This window comes from Conger conger, chromosome 4 (assembly GCF_963514075.1).
Source record: "Conger conger chromosome 4, fConCon1.1, whole genome shotgun sequence".
Lineage (NCBI taxonomy): Eukaryota > Metazoa > Chordata > Actinopteri > Anguilliformes > Congridae > Conger > Conger conger.
In genome coordinates this window covers 38,343,316-38,363,523 of record NC_083763.1, presented here as the reverse complement: position 1 = coordinate 38,363,523, position 20,208 = coordinate 38,343,316, and the positions used below count along the sequence as shown (strand labels likewise).

Genomic DNA, 20,208 nt, shown 5'->3' with positions numbered 1-20,208 from the left:
ATCCTAAGTCTTGTAACTCCTATCGTTTATATATGGAATTGCAGACTGCAGACTATAGTATTCATAGCAAACGTAGATAATAGCATTCATGTGTACAATTACTTTTGTAGTATGCAAAGACAAAACGGACAACAATGATAATTCCTCCAGATATTTTCTAAGTAAACAACAGACATTCTAATGACGTTTCTCTCAGTTAACAGGTGTTTAGAATTAGAAACTATAATGCATTTGGTTCTCTGGACCCTTGCCGTTAAAAGGACACTGACGTTACCTCGTAGTATGTGGATTTCCAAAATGCAAAAGGCGAGGTCTCTGCACGCTTGTTTTGCCACCCACATGTTAAAAAATAAGGAACTGTTGCTAAAGCAATCTTAAAATAGGTACAGATACAACCGTGAGTTTTAACTTTCAAACGGCATATCCTGTTACCATAGTGATTGACTTTCATTGGCACAATTCTGGTCCTCATGTTGACAAATGGAAATAACAGACTATAAAGGCAATCAAAGACCTAGAATCAAGACTATACTGAAAGCTATCATATACCTGCACTAAGGAAGCGACCGGACTACTTCCAGGTATTACAAATACATACATTGCAAGTCACTCTGGGTGGAACCACCTGCTAAACAAAGGGAATCACGTTAGATGTGAAGGAAAGTACTATGTATGCAGATGTTCATTGTGATTGCATTGTAGCTCCCGATATGACAACATAGGCAGCTGCAAGAGGACATCACCAACCAATGAATTTGGCGATGGCGACAGTGCATGGGGGTGCAGGACAACATGTTTGCCATTGCAGCTGACAAAACAAAAAACGTGTCTATTTCCAAATATAATAATATTTGGAAATAGAAAAAAAATCCAGGTAACATCCAGATAATGAGGTGGTGTGTGGATATAAATGAGTTGGTGTGTACATCTACAAAGAGTTCGATGGCAGTACCATGATGGTGCCGATTCCTCCCCCACTGCAGCTGCGCAGGAACCGCTGCTCTTTACTCTGAATATCCAGCAAGACAACCACATTCCCAGCAATGAACGCAAGGGTCTGCTCGTCCAGCAACTGCAGGTTGTTCCTTCGGTGACAGTCATAGCCAAATGAGTGACTGAAGTGTTAAAGGCAGTACTTCAAGCACTGAGAAACACAATGTCAAACCGCTGTTACATCACACACGCACATGCATGTAAGCACACATACAAAGATATATACATGGCACTTTGCAGTTTCCTCTTGACAGACAGTGCCTGTTTTGTCCTCCAGTGTCTGTTAGCGTTTTACGAAGACTTGAAAGGTATACCTTACTAAAGTTGTTTCCGTTTTCAAGTGTGTTCCCCAAACTATTCCTTAGGAGGTTGCTTAAGGGATAGCTTCTACGTGCGACATTACTAGGCCCATCAACCTTTCTAAGATCGATTATTCACTCCATTCAGCGACTGCTTGACTGCATTATGAGAGAAAGTAGTGTTCTTTATGAATAAAACACTGCAGGAATACTTGAAAATATTGCATTCAATATTAACTTATTAATAGAATTAAAAACTTACAAATTAAATTATCCAACCGTATACACGGTTTGTGATATCAGATTGTGGTATCTCACCTCAACCTACTATGCCACCCAGCAATACGCCTCCTTTGGCATGTCATGTTTTATTTACATTATTTTAATATCTCTGTCATGGTGCCTTAAATTACTTTGCAATCAATGTTAATTTGTCAAAATCACATTACTGGTGTAATTCACTAGTTTCTCTGATTAGCTGACGTTTTCAATAAAAAACAAGCACAACGCACCAGCACGAAAACAATAATTTTCTACTATGGTTAAACATTGCTCCAGCCCACAGAGAGAGTGGGAAAGTGTCAGTTTATAAATATCCCTTAAAAGGCAATTAGGCAACATGTTACATTATTGGCATTTGGCAGATGCTCTTATCCAGAGCGACGTACAGTTGATTAGACCAAGCAGGAGACAATCCTCCCCTGGAGCAATGCAGGGTTGAGGGCCTTGCTCAAGGGCCCAACGGCCGTGCGGATCTTATTGTGGCTACACCAGGATTCGAACCACCAACCTTGCCTGTCCCAGTCATTTACCTTAACCACTAGTACTATTATACAACTGTAGAATTATTTGTGTACATATTGCTTAACAGATTGAGATGTAACTAAGAGCAACAGCTGATTTCAGAAGCTTGCGGTCGTGATAGTGGTGTCCACTAGCGGAGTGAGCTCACAACATTGATAAGGTATAGCTAAGAGTGGTCCAGACCAACCTTACAAAAGTATGACATACAGAAGGTATACTTAGCTAAGAATATTTTGGGAAAGACACTGAAAGGTTAAGGTAGAGCTTAAGGTATAACTTACAAACGACATAGCGTTAAGAAGGCTTCGGGAAACGATTGTGTGGGAACATTCTCTGTCTATACTTTTTAAAATGGAAAACTAAATTCAATTAAAATAAAATAATGAGCGAATATATGAACCGCGGTTTGTCTATTTTCCCCATAATTTCCATAAGAAAGAATTTGGGCATTTGTCAGAGTGATGTACTCAAATTACATTTTTACATACAATACATTTATACAGCTGGGTATTTTCTGAAGAAATTCAGCTTAAGTACGGTAAACATAAAATGAAATGTTCATCTCACGTTTGAAGTAAAACCAACATAAGGAGAAAATGTATGCTTTACAATGGACAAAAGGCATTTTATTTATTTTGAGAGTTGGTTTGATTTAGTCTTAATTTCATTTAGTTAATGAAAAAAGTTAAAACACCCATATCACTCCTGTGAATAAGTAATTGCTCCCGTAAATTTAATAACTGGTTTCACCACCTTTAGCAGCAATAACTGCAGCTGAATACTTTCTATAATTTGTTATCAGTCTGTTGAGGAATCTTAATCCACTCTTTTTTCAAGGATGAACTGTACTTCTCAGCTCCTTCTCTATTGGATTAAAGTCAGGAATTTGACTAAACCACTCTAAGACATTAATTTGGATTATTTTCAGTCAATCAGATGTGGATTTAATTTGTGTTTTGAATCATTGTCTTGCTACATAACCCATTACATTACATTATTGGCATTTGGCAGACATTCTTATCCAAAGCGACGTACAGTTCATTAGACTAAGCAGGAGACAATGCAGGGTTAAGGGCCTTGCGCGGATCTTATTGTGGCGACACCGGGATTAGAACCACTGACCTTGCGTGTCCCAGTCATTTACCTTAACCACTATGCTACAGGCCGCCCCCAGTTACACTACAGTTTCAGCTCATAGACCGATGACCAGACATTCACCTCAAGAATTTTCTGGTACGGAGCAGAATTCTTGGCCTTCAATAATGGCAAGTTATCCAGGTACCAAAGCAGCAAGCCATCCCCACACCATCACATTACCACAACCATGTTGGACTTTTAGGATGATGTTCCTACTGTGAAATGCTATTTGCTTAACACCAGCCAGAACGGAACCCTGGCTCTGTGCTCCAGCACACTGTATTTAAAAACAATGGATATGCAGACTGCAGACTGTCACCTTTAATTTGAGGGTATTTACATCCAAACAGGCAATCCGTGTACGAATTACATTGATTTTTATACATAGTACCTCCATTTTAGGGGACCAAAATTAATTGGACAGTTGGATTCTCAACTATTTCTGATTAGTCAGACGTGCAGACGTGCGTTAAAGACTGCAAACGATCGCGGCAAACTGTGTTTGCAGCAAACAGTTACTGCTGCACACAACCTTTAAAACTGTCAGCTAACATTCGCGGCAGACATAAAAAAGTTTGAACATGTTGATGAACGTTCCCTAACATTAGCTAACATTAGTCATCTTGCTCGTCAGGTATAAGAACATTTTCAGCATCTAGTCTTGTTGTGCCAATCAGTCAAGGAGGCCATTATGAGACTGAGAAATAAGAAGAAAAGGAAACAGGCAGAGACATAGCCCAAACAATAGGCTTACTAAAACAACTGTTTGGAACATTAATCACACTGGGACTGGTAGGCCCTACAGCTTTAATAAAGAACCCCCAAACACCTGTTCAACAGATCACAAACATTCTTCATGAGGCAGATGTGGATATGTCAGTGACTACTCTTTAGCTGCATACAAAGAATGGCCAGGTTTGCTAAGTACCAAAAAGAGCTTGCAGTTCTGGTCTAGGCCTTATATCAGTGCAAATAGCAACTTGTGTGGAGTGCAGATTATCATATTTTATTAAACCATGTTTTTATACATTTTGGTTGCACCATGTAGTGATTACAGCACTTTTTATACATAGCCCCAGATTAACATAATGTCAAATAAAATAGTCTTGTTTTGTATTTGGTTGCATATCCATTGCATACCATGACTCATGTCTTACACTATAGAGTCACTAGCTTGGGGAGGCAATCCAAGAACCCGCTAGTTGACACCAGCGGTGAGGGAGGCCATCAAACTGAAGAAGGAGGCCTTTCGGGCTTGGCTGGCCCGGGGGTCCCCTGAAGCAGCAGACAGGTACCACCTTGGTGGCCAGAAGGGCTGCAGATTTGACAGTCGCTGAAGCAAAAACCCAGGTATGGGAGGAGTTCGGGGAGGCTATGGAGAAGGACTTTCGGTTGGCCTCGTGGAAGTTCTGGCAAACCATCCGACGACTCAGAAAGGGGAGCAGGGGAGGAGAACTGCTGACCCGGACTGGGGATGGTGTCGGGCGGTGGAAAGAGCACTTCGAGGAGCTCCTGAACCCGAACAACACGTCCTCTGTGGAAGAGGCAGAGCCCGAAGACTCTGCACCTATATCCTTGGCAGAAGTTGCTGAGGTAGTCTAAAAGCTCCTCAGCAGTAAGTCACCGGGTGTGGATGAGATTCGCCCTGAGATGCTGAAGGCTCTGGACATTGTTGGGCTGTCTTAGCTGACAAGCTTCTTCAGTGTCACGTGGCAGACCGGGGTGGTGGTCCCCATTTTCAAGAAGGGAGACCGGAGGGTGTGCTCCAATTATCGGGGTATCACACTCCTCAGCCTCCCCGGGAAAGTTTACTCTAGGGTGCTGGAAAGGAGGCTCCGAACCTCAGATTCAGGAGGAGCAATGTGGCTTCCGTCCTGGTCGTGGAACAGTGGACCAGCTCTTTACCTTGGCGGGGTTGCTGGCGGGGTCATGGGAGTTTGTCCATCCAGTCCACATGTGCTTTGTGGACTTGGAGAAGGCTTTCAATCGTGTCCCTGTGGGGGGTACTGCGGGAGTACAGGGTACCGTACTGTTACGAGCCATCTGTTACGAGCCCTGTATAACCAAAGTGAGAGCTGTGTCTGCATCCTTGGCACAAAGTCAAGCACGTTTGCAGTGGGTGTGGGACTCCGCCAAGGTTGCCCCTTGTCACCGGTCCTGTTTGTGATATTCATGGACAGGATCTCAAGGCGCAGGCGAGGTGAGGAGAGTGTCTGGTTTGGTGAACTCAGAATTGCGTCTCTGCTTTTTGCGGACTACGCGGTTCTGCTGGCTTCATCGGACCGTGACCTTCAGCATGCACTGGTGCAGTTTGCAGCCGAGTGTGAAGCGGGCGGAATGAGAGTCAGCACCTCCAAGTCCGAGGAGGAGCTGGAATGCGCTGCTGGGGAGAGGGACGCCCGGAATACCCAGCTTAGCCTACTGCCACCGCAACCCAACTCCGGATAAGTGGGGTGAAAATGGATGGATGGATGGACTTTTAAAAGTAGGACATGTTTACAGCACTGTAAAAAGTTGGTAGAAGAGCACAAAATATAAGTCTTAGAAAAATGCTAAAATTTTCACTAATCTTTTTCATAAAAACTACCAAACAGATTTTTATTTTCAGGATTAATTTGAATAGTGTGTTTGCCTTGCCAAAAAACCTTTCATTTCTATTGGTGCCAGAACGGCGAAACAACAAGCCTGGTGATTTTTGTGTTCTGAATGCAAGTGTGGTTCGAACTATCGTGCCTCTGTTAATGTAACGGCAGAAATAATTCTGAAGAGTAGAGAAGCAACTTATCTGGTCAAGTTCAATCAAATGCCTCCAAACTCATTGGACGGTGTTTCATTCCAAAGCAAGACAATGATCCCAAACAAACACCAATGCTCTTTCTTTTTAATCATGTTCCAATTAAGTTTTTTGGCAAACCTATTCTTTGGCCTACATTTCTGACTGTTTTTTCTTACTTCTTAGCTTCATAATGGCTTCCGTGACTGTCATTGTAGGGCATTTTACATAAGCGTGCCTCTCTCTGCAGACCCCCCAAAAGGAAACAGACCATGTTTACCATGTTGACACAGGTTCAGCAAGATTTGATAGAGACAGTGCTCACCAATACAGGACTATTGCTTCACCTTATGCTTAAACGTTATTGGTGATTTAATGGTCCAGGGATTCTATGACGTACCAGACATCTTATTTGGGCAGGTTGTTACATCAACATGTTAAAGCATCCGATGTTTACTAAATTATCATGGAAAGACAGAGACCTAGGGGAGTAAGGTGAGCAAAACAGCAAGTTACCTCAAAACTAAAATTGATGAAGAGGACACAGACATGTAACGTAGATTCACTGTGTTCTAAACACAAACTTTCATGAGGAATAAATTAGAAATTAGCTTCCAGTGACAGTGTCAGACTCAAGTCGCACTTAAGTCACACATACAGACTCCAGACTAGACACTACTTCAGACTTGACTCGAATTTGTCAATAATGACTTGTGAACAATTAAGTCTGACAAATACCATCGTGACAAATTACAATGCTTGAAAACATTTTCAATGATTCATATGAAAAATAATCCTTGGTTAAAACGCACCCAACGTCGTTTTCAATTGCAATCATTGCAACAACCTACACTGTATTTCTTGCAGCATAGCTAACGTTATAGTTCCGCATGTTGTGACCTTTGGAAAATTTGCAGCATTGAAATTGAAAGATGCGGGAGAAACCACATACATGTGTATAACGGTGAAAATACGGGTTTGTTGCATGTTCGTAAAGTAACATTAGTTCCTTACTTCACTGAAGAAATGTAGGCTGACGCCTCTGCAATCAAATTTCGTTCAGCCACATAATTAGAGAAGAGATAAGAGAATAAAGTACAAGATTCAAACCATGTATTATCACACATAAGGTGAGGGGGAGTTTTACTGTTATTATTGCCACAACAGTGATGCAGTTAGGAACGAGGCCTTTGCTATAATGTTACTTTGAGTGAACATCAACAACAAAATGTGTCAATTTGTGCGATGGAGCATATGAACAATGTATTATTTGACGAGAACAAACTCAAGCTCAACTATTTTCAACAATATATACAACACAGACAATGCCTCAACCATTAACAATTGCTATAATAATCACTTTTACTCACTATCTCTCTCTCGATCTCAATTCTCAATACAATACACGCAAGCCCTTACAACCCAAAAAATTTAAATGGCGGAGCAAGTACCAGCTTGAACTGTGATGTCCTGATTGGTTAGACTTTATGTCAATCATCATGTCAAGAATGACCACAAGAGCGCACATGATTAGAAGACTTCCTTTTATGCCATATAAGGTCTCTCATTGCAGTATAGGCCTAGTGAAGCAAAAATGTGTTTACTTCAAGAGTGGGGGTGCTATTTTGTTGTAACAGACATTATTTTGAACAGAGGCATTTGTTTTGCTCCACAAGGGGAACAGTCATTGTAATGATAATTAAACAGTAAAGAAATGTGTTATGTGTGATTTTTTTTTTTTTTTTTGGTAAAGCACAGCTTCACTTGTTGTCTTAGATGAAACCTCCTCTGTAACAGACATGGCAACATAGTGCCGTCATAGTGCCAACCATTTACATAGCCACACTATTTGCGGACATTTGCAGTTCCTTTTGCTGACCTGTTAGAACAGAGGAGCGGTGAAACTAATCTTTTGATGTCAGATAAAAGAGAAAACGTTTAATTAACCCTGTAACGCCTGGTAAGACTACACATGTTTCCTTCACCTCTCATATACTTCCACTGTTGGTGTACAAGGGGAGTTCCTATATTGGCACAACTCTGGTCCCCATATTGACAAACCCCAATAGCAGACTCCAAAGGCAATCAAAAGCCTACAATCAAGACTAGTTAATGAAATCTAATATACCTGCAATAAGAAACTGGTTGAATACTCCAGACTAATTAGAAACAGCTGAGAATCCAACTGTCCAATTACTTTTGCACCCCTACAATGGAGGGGCTATGTATGAAAAGGAATGTCATTCCTAAACAGATGACCTGATACGTAAATACCCTTCAATTAAAGGTCTGCATTTTAAGATCATTTTTCATTGCTTAATTTCAAATCAAATCCAATGTGCAGGGGGACAGAGCCAGAAGAACAGAAATTGTAGCACTGTCCAAATGCCTATGGACCGCACTGTGTGTCAACAACTTCTTTTAACCATCTCTTCATGAATTTCCTTCGATCATGGCATTGAAACCAACAAGTCATTAAGATTAATGTGGAAATTACTTTTCACAGGGTTGATATGGGTGTTTGATTAAATAAATGTAATCCAGCGCTTTGAGCTTGGGAAAAGCACTTCAGAAATAAAATAATAAAGTAATATAATTATGAATTTAATAGCGATTTAAAAAATGTATGGTGTTTATTGATTAGACAAAGGGAACCTATTAGGGAACATTTTGCCTAAGATGTGAAACCATTCAGTGTGACAAATATGCAATAATACAGGAAATCAGGAACGCGGCATATACTTTCTCATGGCACTGCAAATACTGGATATGAACAATCAGTCCTCCCAACAATCAATTTTCCCTCATCTCTTGTTTCAGTCCTTAACAAAAGTCCTTACAACTCAAAATTTGAAAGCGGGCTTATTTGGTATGTGGGCTTAATAGGGACACCATACGATACTGCTGCCTTCAAGCATGCTCACTAACACAGGCACACACGAACACAGACACACAGAACATTCCACCATGCATAGGATACGTGAGCTGAAGCAGGTCCGTGGGGATGTTGGAATTCGGTGTAATGAATGGTCTAGAGTATAGATCCTCATAACTGTAGTACTTGTCCTCTGGGATGATCTGGGTCTGGGTTACCCCCATCTCTGCTCGTCCCACTTCTTCCTTGGACTCATCCAGAGCAGCTGCAATCACAGAAACGCACAGGACATTCCCGTTTTGAAAACCAGTAAAGAACTCACATAGTGCACAGTACCACCCCAATGTCTTTTGCACATTATGAGAACAAAGCTTTGGAGTTTTACGGTCTGTATTAGTCCTCTTACTCTGTTTAAAAGCCTCTCATCCCAACTCTGTGCAGCTCACATGACTGTGCTGTACCCCAACTGACACTGTTCTACCTAATCTTGGTGCTTCTTCCCTGACTGATATTGTTCTAGCCAATCTTTGATCCGACCCAGACCTCTTGAACTCCAAGACATGTTGGCTGTCCTTCTCCTTATAACAGCAGTCAGAAATTTTTATTGTTCCTTTACAGCATCAGAAGCTGTGCCTTTCTCCTCACCTTCTCTACGCAGCTCTTACGCAAGGCTCTAGTACTCTCATGACTAGCCTACTGCAATGTCCTTCACATCAGCCTCCGTTTGCATTGGTAATCCCTCGCAACTGTATAACTTATCTTCAATCTTGTCATGCACACTCAAGACACACTCTTCATCTCAGTGTTCTAGCTGCCTGTTACAGATAGCCAGTGGTCGTGCTAGGCAAAGGAATATAGCATTTTTGGAATACATTCCAAAATCTGTGTTTTACACAAATTCACTTGAGTGTTGACAAAAACAGGCCAACTATTTCTGATAAGCCCACAATAATAACACAAAGAATGTATACCCTGCCCTCACACCGGCAGAAAATAATCAGCGATACAACTTCAAAAGGCCTACAATGACAAACATGAAGAACCTATTATCGTAAAAGACAACACCTTTAGTGATCACGTCATCAAGCATCAATTGTACAGTGCTTTGGATAAAGGCTATATAAATGCCTGCCATTTACCATTTACACTCAGTGAGCTTTTTATTACGTATTTATTAGACTTAGCTTATCCATGTCGAGGTTGGACGCATTGCGTGTTCAGAGATGCTCTTCTGCAAACCGCTGTTGTAATGTGTGGTTATTTGCATTACTGTCAGGTTCGACCAGTCTGGCCCTTCTCCTCTGACCTCTCTCAGTAACAGTCAGAGTATATGTCTACTGTACAGTTGGGAGTCATTTAAATGAGTGCTGAGCTTTCAGCAGATTTCTGCAATAATTGGTTGAACAGTTTCACTCCTGTTCAACCTCAAATGTAGTCTGCAGTAGGATTCGCATAGCCTACCGCAGGGGTACCCAAAAGGCGGCCCACAGGCCTTAAGTGTTATAATTTGGCCCCGCAAAGTTCTATGAATCAAACGCAAAACAAACTTCCATCTTCTCATTAACAAGGCATTTCGTCAGCAGAACTACTGCTCACTGGATTTTATTTTTTACAACATTCTTTGCAAACCCAATTGGCTGATTGGATAATTGCATGAATAAGTAGGTGTAATAAAGTAAAAATTTTCCTCATAAAGTGTATATTGCTCATATAAAAAGCATCTTCAACTGGCTAAATAGTTCAACAGCGACCTCCGGGGACACTGATTTCGGCGGTCACGAATTTCGGTCAGCAATAATTATGCTTAGATTTAGCTAAGTTAAATAAGCATAAACATATATCTTCCATTGCTAGGCGTTAGCAAGCTTGCATCGTTTTGTAAAAAATAAAATAAATAAATAAACATTTAAAAAGGAAGAGCCATTGCATAGTAACGTTACACAATCATTTTAGTGGTGTTCTTACAACGACAAAGTAATGTCAAACAAGAACAGTTATGCTGTACATCCTAAAGGTTCTCACAAAATCATGCATTCTTTTTTGTATCATGCGAACGTTAACGTTATAGCTGTCAGAAAATTAGTGCTAGTTCTGTTTCGCAACCAAACGTTACCATAGTAACAATACAATCCTATATAATGCAGATAATCCCTTACCATTTCCACTCTACCTTAACTGAAATCCTTCAAGGTATTTTATGCAACCGAGCACTGGTAAATGAATGCTATGTAACTAAAGCCAACTAACGTTAACTTCATCTTGCTGTACTGTTAGCGAACAGTTAATCAGGCAAGTGTGTTAAGTTAAATAGCGAACTTAAGATAGTGACGATAGTTATGAGCCTAAGGAGCACTGCGGCAGTATAATAACTTTAAGTTAACAATATATTTTCTGAAAATGTACAACTCCAAATATTGTAACTAGTTTTGAGTTTGTTTACCGGTTGGGGCACTTGGCAGTTTCTTCGACGCGTCCATTTTCGCTTGAACGGTTGCTCGAGCAACCTTCGCAAAGCACTGTGGTTAACAGGCTGTAGCCACCAGACGCTCGAGCTCTGGGTGGAATTCTCCGGGCGTCCGCACCATAGAAATAGACATAAACATTTGTTTTTTTGAAGCTGCTGAAATAAAGGTTCTATATATCAATTTCGATGCATTGTATCGTTTGAAATATATTTTACAATGTGGATTTCCTATACTTGTCTATGGGTTTTCAACGAAGTGGCAAACATAATAAAACTGCTGTAAAACCCATAATCGATCCTACGACGGCGTTAGGGCCATTGTCGGTAAAAAACAAACAAAAAAAACGGAGTGGTGGGAGGGGGGGACTAATATTCCGAGATTATACTCAGAATTCTCTGAGTTTAAAGTCGCAAATTTGCCACTTTATAAAGTGGCAAATTTGCCTCTTTATAATCTCGCAAATTTACGAGTAAAAAAAAAATTGTGCTTTTTAACCACATCCCTTCACTTTGCAACTTGGATCACACCGCCACCGCTTCCACTTGCAATGGATGACCTAATCAAGTTATACTTTGCAATCGGATTTAGCAATAAGGAAATACTCTTGATCTTAGCCCAGAATCACCATATTATCATAAGCATCCGGACTTTGAAGAGACATTGCCGTAAACTGGGTCTATTCAGAAGAAAACAACATACTGATTTGGATGAGGTGATCGCTTTTGTGCATCAGGAACTACAACACAATGGACAGATGCAAGGATATCGCTGGTTACATCTACGGGCAATTCAAATGGGATTTGTGGTACAGCAGGACACAATACGACAGATCATCCAATTAATTGATCCTCAAGGTGTGGATCTTAGAAGAGCGCAGCGTCTTAGGCGCAGGCAGTACAACACTAAAGGGCCTAATGCTCTTTGGCACATGGACTCCTATGACAAATTGAAGCCATATGGTATAGGGATTAACGGATGCATAGATGGTTTCAGTCGTTTTGTTGTTTGGATGGAAGCAACAAACAACGACCCCAAGGTTATAGCTGACTATTACATGAAATGCGTAACGCGCTTGGGTGGGTGTCCAGAGAGGATTCGTGCGGACAATGGCACTGAAAATGGACATGTCGCTAACATGCAGGTGTTTCTGAGGAGAAACCACACCGACACCTTCGCCAAAGAGAATAGTTGTATTTATGGACGCAGTACGGGCAATCAACGTATTGAATCCTGGTGGGGAATACTGCGCAAACAAAGCGTTCAGTTCTGGATGAACATGTTCAAAGCTCACCAAGACAATGGCCACTTCTCTGGAGACTTTTTGGATAAAAGCCTAATCCAGTTCTGTTTCCTCAACCTCGTTCAGGTAAGACATCATTACATTAATGACACTATTAATATGAATATTAATTTTGCACAAAAATAGAAAGTAAAAGAAACACTGAACGTTTGTTTTCCTTCTCTCTCTCTTTCTCTCTCTGCATACACGTGTGTTAATATAGGCCTATGTAAATAATACATTTAAATTTCCTGACACCTGCATCGGGTTTGAATGAATCCAAAGTTAAAGAGAATTTGTTTGAAGTACATCAAACTTATGTAATTAGAATCTATTATATAAACACCCCCTATAGCCCCATGTCTTTTCATAATCACAAGCAATCACAAAACAATTATTGTCATCGGGTGAGTTGTATTGCCTCTGCAAAACCCGAGAGTAAGAGAGAGAAGAGGTCACAATTATGAACGCACTTACAGTCTATGGAACACGCTCATTTATGGAGAAAGAACATCATGATTGATAATATGACACACAGCGCGCCTGATGTAGCTGATACAATTAACGATTGGAGCTTTCCAGCTGCGTATTACGCACACAGTCAATTCCATGCAGGTAGTCAGTGAATTTCACCCGCAGGCTGTACACACAAAAAACAAAGTACCGCATAATCAGACTGTAGCTCAAAACAGCACGCGCACACACTGTACACTGTTTGCAGTCTCCACATCATCAGCGCATCAGAGAACGATCCAGATAAACTGTACAAACGACCTATTATTAATAATAGGATTAGATAATGTCACACAGAACACTTAATTTTATTCAGTGAAAATGAAATGTGTTAAGTTAAAATATTTAGTATTAGTCTAACCAGTCCTAGCTTATATGGGCTAGGACTGTAAGTCAAGCGCAATGTTAAAGTAACCTATGGCCTGATCTATAAGTGAGTGACAATAATGCAATACCTAGGCTACACACCACCTCAAGTGTAATTGTCCTGTAATGTATATTCTTGCAGAAAGAAGTGGATGAAGTGGTGCGAACATGGAACACCCACAAGATCAGACCCAGGCCAGGTCAATATGTGCATGGAGGTCGTCCAGTCATCATGTACACAGTCCCACAGGTGTACGGTGCTGAGGACAAGCTCAAAACAGTGGACCTTGAGGAGGTGGTTGTGTGCAAGGACGAGTGCACACCCAAGAGTCGGCTCCCTTGTGATGAGACTGTTTTCGAGCTCTGTGTACTACTAATGCAGGAGAATGGATGGGATGCTCCTACAGATGCATTTGATGCTGCAGAACTATACACCTCACTTAGAACAGTGATACTGCAAAATATTTAAAGATGGATGTTACGGTCAGGGTTTGTTTGGGTGTGTCCTGTTGTTTTGTCTGTTGTCCCTCTCCCAGGTCCCTGATTCATGCCAGCTGTTGGACCTTGCCAATCAGCCCACAACCAATCAGAGGGTGTTCCACCATCCTCAAGAGCCCAGCTGTTCACACCACACCTCAGTTATTTTCACCTTTCTGTTTTTGCAAGAGAGCATGCTGAAATTGTTTGCTCTTCAGACCTGCTTTTTGTTTGCTCTTTGTATAGTTTTTGTTATGGGTAAAGTTAGCAGGAGAAAAGGGGTATAGGTAAGAGCTGCCCATGGGCGTACATACTTACACGTAGGGGTTTTCCTTGTCAACACACACTAGGTAAATTGGGGACATGCCATCACTGTAGTTTTTGGCTAGTTTAGCTAGTAGCCGGTCATTACGGCTATGGTCTAGATTTTGGTAGATTAAGTTAGGGAATGTTTATAATTGTTTATTTGCTTTGGCACTGTTCTCCCCCTTTTCTCCTTAGTCTGGTAACTTTGTAGCCAAATAAACACCCATCATTTTATTTTGTGGTCATTGTCATTTGTTCACACCGTTTCACTATTGTCAACACATTGGTATACTGTAATATGTTGCGCTTCCCACCTGTCTGTCCCCTAGACTATACAGCCAAGGGTTCGTAATAATGGACTTTACTCTGTTGCATTCCTATTATTACATTGTGTTACTGGTGACATAAAGCAGTGGTTCTCAAACTTTCTTTACTAGTGTACCGCCGCTACAACATTCGTTAGTAGTAGTCCTCCCCCCCGCCCTGCTGAGAGTTAAAGTGTTAAAGTGTTAAAGTTAGTCTGCAGTGTAAAGAGGCTGTTCCAGTCGTGACTCTTCTCGGATGTATCACACCGGAGCACTTCCCTGGAGGCGTCTACCTTCGGCGCGCTGCACCAGCAAATAGACTCTCATACTGTCTGGCCTACAATGCATAGTATAGACATACATTAACCTATGATTCTCTAGCTTAGATTGCATAGTATAGACTTACATTAACCTATGATTGTCTAGCTACATTGCATAGTATAGAAATAAAATATCCTATGATTTGTCCTATGATTTATCCTATGTTGCCTCTGCAACACTTCAAAACTAGACCCGGACCTCATGGATGAGTCTTGGAGTCAGGTTGAGTTGAAAGACGTAAAGGTTTTTCGCAAGATGTAATTTGATTTTCCATAATTTGTCGTCAAACTCCTATATAACCCAATGGGTTTTCTTGCTTCCTGCATACAGGACCCAGGATGCATTGCGATAAGGGGAACGGTGTATTGCCATACTAGATTGTTTTATGCAAAGATAATTTTGTTTACATTTAATCTGAAGATTTTATTTATTTTTATTTTTTAGATGTTGTATAAACACACAGCATATATTTTTCTTTTAGACAAACCAAAGGGTAACCCTGCCACAAAATAAGTTGTTTGTACTGTGAAAATAATTGACAGGGCTGTTATTTCTAAGGACTTACTGTACTGTTTGAAACATTTAGGGTCCCTTTGTACTTCTACACTTTGAAGCAGTTAAAGCTGAGTTCAGTTTTTGTCTTTGCAAAACAGCATTTGATTTAATTTTTTATATACGTTTAAACATCAATATCAATGGTTTTATGCATAGTTTGAAGGGGCAGTTCAGCCAAAACACAAACAAATTACATTTCTGTTTTTCAATTCAAACAACATTGCGCTCCATTGTATTGGGCTGATTGCAGACATCTACAACTTATATCTCCAAACCTTGGCAAATCACACCGAAACGGTTTGGATGGATAGATAGCACTCTGGGTAAGGGGAAAATGATTTAATGATCATCTGTTGTATTGTGTCCTGCTGTACCTGCTGTATCAAAGTATAATTGATTAGGTCATCCACTGCAGGCATGATGCACGGTAAGTGGATTTGCCAAGGTTTGGAGATACCGGTTGTAGATGTCTGCAAACAGCCCAATTTGGAGCTCAGTGGGCCTTCTTTTGTGGTGCTCAAAGCACAAAAAAAATAACATTTGAACATAGAATTTTCTCGTCATCACACCATAGACAGTCTAAAGCTGAAGGCACACATGACTGTTAAGCTGTGTTGTGTTCAACAATGTTATTTGGTTTAAATGTGTATGTATGTGTTGCTGAGGAGCAAGGGTGACAACACAATGCACAGCTAAGCAAAACTGCACTTCAATGTTTCTACACATTTGTTCGAGGAAAGTGTTGTGTATTCAGTTGCAAAATGAATGTCACTAACACAACTGAACTGACAAGTGTGGATGTGTTTGACTTTGTGACTCACTCAGGCATGTCCATGTGTGTGTGTTTTAAGGAGTAGACAGGGTTCAGTTGTTGAGGTGGAATAAGGAAAATGCTAAATTTCTAGGGAGATAGTTAATATCTAAACTACATGACCCAAATTAGTTAACTATTGAAAAATATACTGGGATTTGAATGTAGTTAAACTAGTCAAGTCACGTTTATTTGTATATCCCTTAATCACAATACAGTCTCAAAGGGCTTCACAAGCCCACATTTCACATAGAAACCTAGTCTGAACCCTCACCCGGGCAAGGAACAACTCCCTGAACAACAACCCCTTGGGGGAAAAAACAGGAAGAAACCTTGAGAAGGGACCACAGATGAGGGAGTCCCCCTTCCAGGACAACCAGGCTGCAATGGATGCTGAGTGGGCAACATAATATAATATGACAAATCATAGGATATTTTATTTCTATACTATGCAATGTAGCTAGACAATCATAGGTTAATGTAAGTCTATACTATGCAATCTAAGCTAGAGAATCATAGGTTAATGTATGTCTATACTATGCATTGTAGGCCAGACAGTATGAGAGTCTATTTGCTGGTGCAGCGCGCCGAAGGTAGACGCCTCCAGGGAAGTGCTCCGGTGTGATACATCCGAGAAGAGTCACGACTGGAACAGCCTCTTTACACTGCAGACTAACTTTAACACTTTAACTCTCAGCAGGGCGGGGGGGAGGACTACTACTAACGAATGTTGTAGCGGCGGTACACTAGTAAAGAAAGTTTGAGAACCACTGCTTTATGTCACCAGTAACACAATGTAATAATAGGAATGCAACAGAGTAAAGTCCATTATTACGAACCCTTGGCTGTATAGTCTAGGGGACAGACAGGTGGGAAGCGCAACATATTACAGTATACCAATGTGTTGACAATAGTGAAACGGTGTGAACAAATGACAATGACCACAAAATAAAATGATGGGTGTTTATTTGGCTACAAAGTTACCAGACTAAGGAGAAAAGGGGGAGAACAGTGCCAAAGCAAATAAACAATTATAAACATTCCCTAACTTAATCTACCAAAATCTAGACCATAGCCGTAATGACCGGCTACTAGCTAAACTAGCCAAAAACTACAGTGATGGCATGTCCCCAATTTACCTAGTGTGTGTTGACAAGGAAAACCCCTACGTGTAAGTATGTACGCCCATGGGCAGCTCTTACCTATACCCCTTTTCTCCTGCTAACTTTACCCATAACAAAAACTATACAAAGAGCAAACAAAAAGCAGGTCTGAAGAGCAAACAATTTCAGCATGCTCTCTTGCAAAAACAGAAAGGTGAAAATAACTGAGGTGTGGTGTGAACAGCTGGGCTCTTGAGGATGGTGGAACACCCTCTGATTGGTTGTGGGCTGATTGGCAAGGTCCAACAGCTGGCATGAATCAGGGACCTGGGAGAGGGACAACAGACAAAACAACAGGACACACCCAAACAAACCCTGACCGTAACATCCATCTTTAAATATTTTGCAGTATCACTGTTCTAAGTGAGGTGTATAGTTCTGCAGCATCAAATGCATCTGTAGGAGCATCCCATCCATTCTCCTGCATTAGTAGTACACAGAGCTCGAAAACAGTCTCATCACAAGGGAGCCGACTCTTGGGTGTGCACTCGTCCTTGCACACAACCACCTCCTCAAGGTCCACTGTTTTGAGCTTGTCCTCAGCACCGTACACCTGTGGGACTGTGTACATGATGACTGGACGACCTCCATGCACATATTGACCTGGCCTGGGTCTGATCTTGTGGGTGTTCCATGTTCGCACCACTTCATCCACTTCTTTCTGCAAGAATATACATTACAGGACAATTACACTTGAGGTGGTGTGTAGCCTAGGTATTGCATTATTGTCACTCACTTATAGATCAGGCCATAGGTTACTTTAACATTGCGCTTGACTTACAGTCCTAGCCCATATAAGCTAGGACTGGTTAGACTAATACTAAATATTTTAACTTAACACATTTCATTTTCACTGAATAAAATTAAGTGTTCTGTGTGACATTATCTAATCCTATTATTAATAATAGGTCGTTTGTACAGTTTATCTGGATCGTTCTCTGATGCGCTGATGATGTGGAGACTGCAAACAGTGTACAGTGTGTGCGCGTGCTGTTTTGAGCTACAGTCTGATTATGCGGTACTTTGTTTTTTGTGTGTACAGCCTGCGGGTGAAATTCACTGACTACCTGCATGGAATTGACTGTGTGCGTAATACGCAGCTGGAAAGCTCCAATCGTTAATTGTATCAGCTACATCAGGCGCGCTGTGTGTCATATTATCAATCATGATGTTCTTTCTCCATAAATGAGCGTGTTCCATAGACTGTAAGTGCGTTCATAATTGTGACCTCTTCTCTCTCTTACTCTCGGGTTTTGCAGAGGCAATACAACTCACCCGATGACAATAATTGTTTTGTGATTGCTTGTGATTATGAAAAGACATGGGGCTATAGGGGGTGTTTATATAATAGATTCTAATTACATAAGTTTGATGTACTTCAAACAAATTCTCTTTAACTTTGGATTCATTCAAACCCGATGCAGGTGTCAGGAAATTTAAATGTATTATTTACATAGGCCTATATTAACACACGTGTATGCAGAGAGAGAAAGAGAGAGAGAAGGAAAACAAACGTTCAGTGTTTCTTTTACTTTCTATTTTTGTGCAAAATTAATATTCATATTAATAGTGTCATTAATGTAATGATGTCTTACCTGAACGAGGTTGAGGAAACAGAACTGGATTAGGCTTTTATCCAAAAAGTCTCCAGAGAAGTGGCCATTGTCTTGGTGAGCTTTGAACATGTTCATCCAGAACTGAACGCTTTGTTTGCGCAGTATTCCCCACCAGGATTCAATACGTTGATTGCCCGTACTGCGTCCATAAATACAACTATTCTCTTTGGCGAAGGTGTCGGTGTGGTTTCTCCTCAGAAACACCTGCATGTTAGCGACATGTCCATTTTCAGTGCCATTGTCCGCACGAATCCTCTCTGGACACCCACCCAAGCGCGTTACGCATTTCATGTAATAGTCAGCTATAACCTTGGGGTCGTTGTTTGTTGCTTCCATCCAAACAACAAAACGACTGAAACCATCTATGCATCCGTTAATCCCTATACCATATGGCTTCAATTTGTCATAGGAGTCCATGTGCCAAAGAGCATTAGGCCCTTTAGTGTTGTACTGCCTGCGCCTAAGACGCTGCGCTCTTCTAAGATCCACACCTTGAGGATCAATTAATTGGATGATCTGTCGTATTGTGTCCTGCTGTACCACAAATCCCATTTGAATTGCCCGTAGATGTAACCAGCGATATCCTTGCATCTGTCCATTGTGTTGTAGTTCCTGATGCACAAAAGCGATCACCTCATCCAAATCAGTATGTTGTTTTCTTCTGAATAGACCCAGTTTACGGCAATGTCTCTTCAAAGTCCGGATGCTTATGATAATATGGTGATTCTGGGCTAAGATCAAGAGTATTTCCTTATTGCTAAATCCGATTGCAAAGTATAACTTGATTAGGTCATCCATTGCAAGTGGAAGCGGTGGCGGTGTGATCCAAGTTGCAAAGTGAAGGGATGTGGTTAAAAAGCACAATTTTTTTTTTTCCTCGTAAATTTGCGAGATTATAAAGTGGCAAATTTGCGATTTATAGTGAGTATAATCTCGGAATATTAGCCCCTCCTCCCACCACTCCGTATTTCTTTATTTTCTTTTACCGACAATGGCCCTAATACGCCGTCGTACGAGCCAACTCCTTCTGCTAGTTAGTTAAAATGATGGCTTGATTAATAAATACTGGCGGCAAAATAATGCCCTTCCCCCATACATTTTGTAAGGTTGGGGGTGACGGAGAGCCAGTTGCGACTAGGAGAAGAACCCT

The 20,208-nt window shown here is 41.0% G+C and overlaps 3 protein-coding genes across 3 annotated transcripts in view; 1 reads left to right on the top strand and 2 right to left on the bottom strand.

The window, feature by feature from the left end:
• The window catches only part of LOC133127234 (cilia- and flagella-associated protein 44), a 192,887-nt gene extending 181,546 nt beyond the window's left edge, over window positions 1–11,341 (bottom strand). Inside the window, exons 1-3 of the mRNA XM_061239961.1 lie at window positions 11,322–11,341; window positions 8,987–9,146; window positions 953–1,115 (exon numbers count right to left, since the gene is read on the bottom strand). Coding sequence (XP_061095945.1) covers window positions 953–1,115; window positions 8,987–9,105 — 282 coding nt within the window. The 5' untranslated portion in view covers window positions 9,106–9,146; window positions 11,322–11,341. The remainder of the gene's footprint in view (window positions 1–952; window positions 1,116–8,986; window positions 9,147–11,321) is intronic.
• A 622-nt stretch (window positions 11,342–11,963) lies between these two features.
• On the top strand, window positions 11,964–14,521 carry LOC133127793 (uncharacterized). Its single transcript, XM_061240961.1, has 2 exons — window positions 11,964–12,712; window positions 13,647–14,521. Exons 1-2 carry the CDS (start codon window positions 12,101–12,103, stop codon window positions 13,971–13,973), a joined length of 939 nt encoding a protein of 312 aa, XP_061096945.1. The 5' UTR covers window positions 11,964–12,100; the 3' UTR covers window positions 13,974–14,521.
• A 2,707-nt stretch (window positions 14,522–17,228) lies between these two features.
• On the bottom strand, window positions 17,229–19,999 carry LOC133127764 (uncharacterized). The gene is made up of 2 exons (XM_061240914.1): window positions 19,038–19,999; window positions 17,229–18,103 (listed from the first exon to the last, which is right to left on the bottom strand). Exons 1-2 carry the CDS (start codon window positions 19,854–19,856, stop codon window positions 17,777–17,779), a joined length of 1,146 nt encoding a protein of 381 aa, XP_061096898.1. The 5' UTR covers window positions 19,857–19,999; the 3' UTR covers window positions 17,229–17,776.
• Window positions 20,000–20,208: the final 209 nt, after the last annotated feature.

Excerpts from the sequence above, each read along its gene's own strand:
- LOC133127793 (XM_061240961.1), top strand. The coding sequence starts at position 12,101 with ATGCAAGGATATCGCTGGTTACATCTACGGGCAATTCAAATGGGATTT. Across the intron at positions 12,713-13,646 it reads GTTTCCTCAACCTCGTTCAG|AAAGAAGTGGATGAAGTGGT; the intron begins GTAAGACATCAT and ends ATATTCTTGCAG.
- LOC133127764 (XM_061240914.1), bottom strand. The coding sequence starts at position 19,856 with ATGGATGACCTAATCAAGTTATACTTTGCAATCGGATTTAGCAATAAG. Across the intron at positions 18,104-19,037 it reads GTTTCCTCAACCTCGTTCAG|AAAGAAGTGGATGAAGTGGT; the intron begins GTAAGACATCAT and ends ATATTCTTGCAG.